A 4,443-nucleotide genomic window follows, 5' to 3' on the forward strand; every position below is an offset into this window, starting at 1 on the left:
TAGTAATAATTTTTATTATAAAGAACAAGTAAAAATAATAATAAAAGTAAAGATAATTTGTTTATGATGTACATGATTTTATTGTAATATTTTTGTAATTTATATTTAAAAGATATAAATTCTATAAATATCTAATGAATAAAAGTGTTACATCCAGTCTTAAGGAAAGGAAGGCAGGGAAGGATGCAACAAAAACTCTTTTATTCTCGTGACCGCACTAGTGGGATGTGCGGCACGAGCCGAACGCACTTTTGATGATTCCGAAATTATGCGTCAACGTGTAATGACACGCTTTAACGCCTTTTCAGAATTGTGCGATCGTTGGTCCTAATTTGAGTCAGAGAACTCAATCTCTATAACTCGGGATCGGACCGAGTGCAATCTTTTCGAGTCGGGAGGTTAGTGTGTGAGTACGAGATGGGTTGATGAAATAAAAATTTTTACATTGGAGTTTCTTTTTAACTAAAATTTAACATATATTCTGATACTTGAATTTTACATACATAAAGGTTCAAAAGAATTAGCAAATAAATACATAATCGGTTATTGTTACTTAATAGAAAAAGAAACCAGTGTAACAAGGTGATCATTATCAACTCAAACAGGAGTACGTAATCAGTTAGTTTATTTAAAATATAAAAGCGATTAGGTAATGATTATTCTAAAGATTAAAATTTAAGTACATTGTTTAATATGAAATTAACATTATTTTTGAGGTTTGAAAACATTAAGAATTACAAGATAGAACATAATTAATTATCAAGAGTTGCAAATAATTAAGAATTAATGTTAGTGTCTATTATCTATTGTTATAAGTATAGTGTTTTATTAAAATTGACAATTATTATTTATTAATAAATGAAACGATTAAGCAGTTATCAGAATACATAATTATAAAAGTGAACAAAACAAGAAATTAATTAAAGGTTATTGAAGAAATAAGTATTATGCATTATCGCTAGGATTTATAGTATTAAATAAAAAAATAAAAACTTAATTCTATTACATTTGTGTAGGAGAAGATAGAATTGACGCATTTGTAAGTTTCGTTAATTTACTATTTAGGAGTAGTAATAATTATAAAATAACGTGGATTCGGTGGGAGGTGGATCTTCAGGATCATGGTCGGAAAGGAAAATTACTTCTTCCAGGAATTCCACGCTGGACGTGGAATTCACTGGTGAGGGAGGAGGGGGAATTTCCTCTATGAATTCCACGCTAGGCGCAGGACTCAAGGGGGAAGAAGGATCAGAGAGATCCTCTGGGACAGGCGAATACGAGGGAGAAGGAAGATCAACTGGATCTTCGGGGACAGGCGAGTACGAGGGGGAAGGAAGATCAACGGGATCTTCGGGGATAGGCGAGTACGGAGGGGTATCAGGAGCGGTCCTATATATAAGGAGAGAGGAGATAGAGAGAGCAGGGGACGGAGAAGATGGGGAAGGGGAAGGTGGGTCGCGTTCCTCTGGGATAAGCGGAGGAATCTCCAAAAATGGCACCCATCCAGGAGCCGGTTCCTGGCGCAAATTCTCACGTGCCCTTATCCTTAGAATTGCCCAGAGGCACTCGAGGATAACGACTTGCCTCCTGAAGTATTCCCGGAGACGATTCGGACGATGGCGATGGGGTCGCGATTTTCTTGGGATGTAAATTTTGCCCATTAACCGATAATTAATCAGCGAATTAGGAGAATCCGGTAAGTGACTGAATAAAAACTAACTTACTCTCTGATTGATAAATATGTCAGGTCCCTCTGTCTTCGAAGGCTTTGTGGTTGAAGTCGGTTCTGGGCTGACCTCGGAAGCTCGGTGGTTGTTTAATTGAGGCACGGATTCTAAGTTTAAAACGATTTTAACGCGCACAGCTTCGACACTTGCAACGCGTGGATGTGAGTGCGGAGTTGAATGCGCGGATGTAAGTGCGAACTTGAATGCGCGGATGTGAATGCGAACTTGAAATTTTTTGAATGCCCGAGGCGTTCGAAGCTGCGTATTTTATAGGGCTTAGGAAAAGGGCGTGAGATTAGTTTAGTGGGTGAGATGAAGATTTGATTGGGTAAAGCCTTTTGAGCTTTTTCTCTTTCCTTGGAGATTCCTTGTTGTCGAAATTTTGAGCTTATTCGTTGAGTAGTTCACCAACGCTCACCACCAATCATCTTCTCGGATGATCTCTCGTTGGCTAATTTTCCATATTCTCCCGATTTTTCTTAACTCTAAGAGGGGCGAGCAGTTGCATCACCCAATCGCTTAAGGGATTCGTTATCTTACGGTTCCACTTCTTGGAACGTTCGGTCCCGATTTTTTATATCGCCGCGTCCGTTTATTTGGGACTCGCTTTCCATATGAATCATCTTTCCGTTCGTGATGAAACATAGGTTCGAACAAACAAAGCCGGGTTGTAAATTTTGATTTTATAGTTTTATAGTTTCCGTCCAGCGTCGCGACTCAATCTTATCTCTGATTGTTGCCAGACTTTAATAGCGTTTAGATTTTTTCTCTTTCAAGTCCAGGCTTTGTTCGTCCGTATGAATTATTAAATAAGCATCGTTGCTTGTAATTTTGTCGTCGCACGATTTCTCCTTTTTTTGCTTCTATTTATTGCTCCGGATGTAATTTGTGGCCATTATATATATATATATATATATTCCGAGAACAATGTTTGATTTTTCTTTCTTGTAATAGCCGGGTGATAGTGTTATTTGTAAAAGAGAAATCGTGGAGTTCCGGGTATAAGTATTGTAAATTTTACAGACAATCCATTAGCATAATTTATATAATGGATGCGAAAAGGGAAATCGTGAAATCCTCCGGATGTAACAAAAGAATATCAAGAATAAAGAAAAAAATATATATATACCAGGTGTATGCATAAGTTTTTTCCGGTTTTTTGGTAAAAAAAACACGTAATTTTCAAGGGAAATTAATTTTTTTTTATTCAAAATATTGGAAAAAATATCGGTTTTTACACATTTCGCCCATCTTTCAGGTAATTTATGAAAACCATGCCAGAAAAACTGCTTGTTTTTTGCGGCAAATCATTTGTCAAGCCATTTTCCAACTTCCTCGAAATTGCTGAAGTGCTGCTCTGCGAGCGCGTGCCCCATTGATGCGAAGAGGTGATAGTCAGATGGCGCCAGGTCTGGGGAGTACGGCGGGTGCGGCAGAATGTCCCATCCAAGAGATTTTAAGGTGTCTTACACTGGTTTTGCTGTGTGAGACGGCGCATTGTCGTGTAACAAAATCACTTTGTCATGTTTTATGGCCCATTCCGGTCGTCTTTCGATTAATGCGTGGTTTAAATTAATCATTTGTTGGCGATAGCGTTGTGTATTAACGGTTTCGCCGGGCTTCGAGAGTTTATAATACACAATACCGCTCTGGTCCCACCAGACACAGAGCATGGTCTTCATGCCGAAGCGATTTAGCCTTGGTGTTGATGGACCAGCTTCGCCAGGTGAAAGCCACGATTTTATCCGCTTCGGGTTTTCAAAATAAATCCATTTTTTGTCACCCGTCACAATTTAATACAAAAATGATTTCCTTTCGTGGCGTTGAAGCAGCATTTCACAAGTGACTTTGCGATTTTCCATTTGACGTTCATTCAAATTGTGTGGGACCCATTTACCGAGTTTATTGATCTTTACCATTGCTCGTAAACGTCTGCTAATTGTTTCTTGTGATACATGTAATGCTTCTGCTAATTGCCGTTGAGTTTGAGTTAGGTTATTATACAATAACTGCTGCAATTGCTCGTCTTTGCATTTTTGTGGTCTACCAGAGCGCTCACTGTCTTTCACATTAAAATCACCACTTTTAAATTGTGGAAACCATATCTCACATGTTCTAATCGATGGAGCGTGTTCACCATATGTTTCTACCAGCAAACGATGACTTTCAACAGCCTTTTTTTTGATTAAACAAAAAAAGCAATGAGTGCCGCATATGTTGTTTTTCAGGCACAAATCTCGACATGATCACTGAACAATAAAACAAAGACGCTAATTTTTGGCGAACTCAACTTGTCTGTGTCTGTAGTTCTATGTCAGACGAACAAAATGACGTATGTGTCAAATTAATACGCTGCGTACTTTTTGTTGGCGCAATCGCTTAGTGAAACTGGAAAGAACTTATGCGTACAACTGGTATATATACAGGGTGCGAGAAAAGTTCCGGGACGGCGAAATATCTCGAAAACTAAGCATTTTAGGAAAAAGTGTTTCAGACAAAAGTTGTAGGGTTTAAAAAGATCTATTTACTGATCTTATCAGTTTGACCTTGGATGGCGTCGCCAAGGTCAGATCGAAATTACATTAACTTTTTTAAATGGAACACCTAACTTTTTATTGCATATTCTTGTAGCTTATCTCGAGACCTTTCCAAAACATTACAAGAAAGTTTATTTTCGTTGAGTACTTTCCGAGTTGTGAGGTTTGAAAGCTACAGT

The 4,443-nt window shown here is 38.1% G+C and overlaps 1 protein-coding gene across 1 annotated transcript; it reads right to left on the reverse strand.

The window, feature by feature from the left end:
- Positions 1-444: 444 nt before the first annotated feature.
- Positions 445-2,073, reverse strand: LOC105205469 (leucine-rich repeat extensin-like protein 3). Its single transcript, XM_011174835.2, has one exon. The coding sequence runs from the start codon at positions 1,659-1,661 to the stop codon at positions 1,062-1,064; it is 600 nt and encodes a 199-aa protein (XP_011173137.1). The 5' UTR covers positions 1,662-2,073; the 3' UTR covers positions 445-1,061.
- Between the last annotated feature and the right edge of the window lie 2,370 nt (positions 2,074-4,443).

Source organism: Solenopsis invicta, chromosome 8 (genome assembly GCF_016802725.1).
Source record: "Solenopsis invicta isolate M01_SB chromosome 8, UNIL_Sinv_3.0, whole genome shotgun sequence".
Lineage (NCBI taxonomy): Eukaryota > Metazoa > Arthropoda > Insecta > Hymenoptera > Formicidae > Solenopsis > Solenopsis invicta.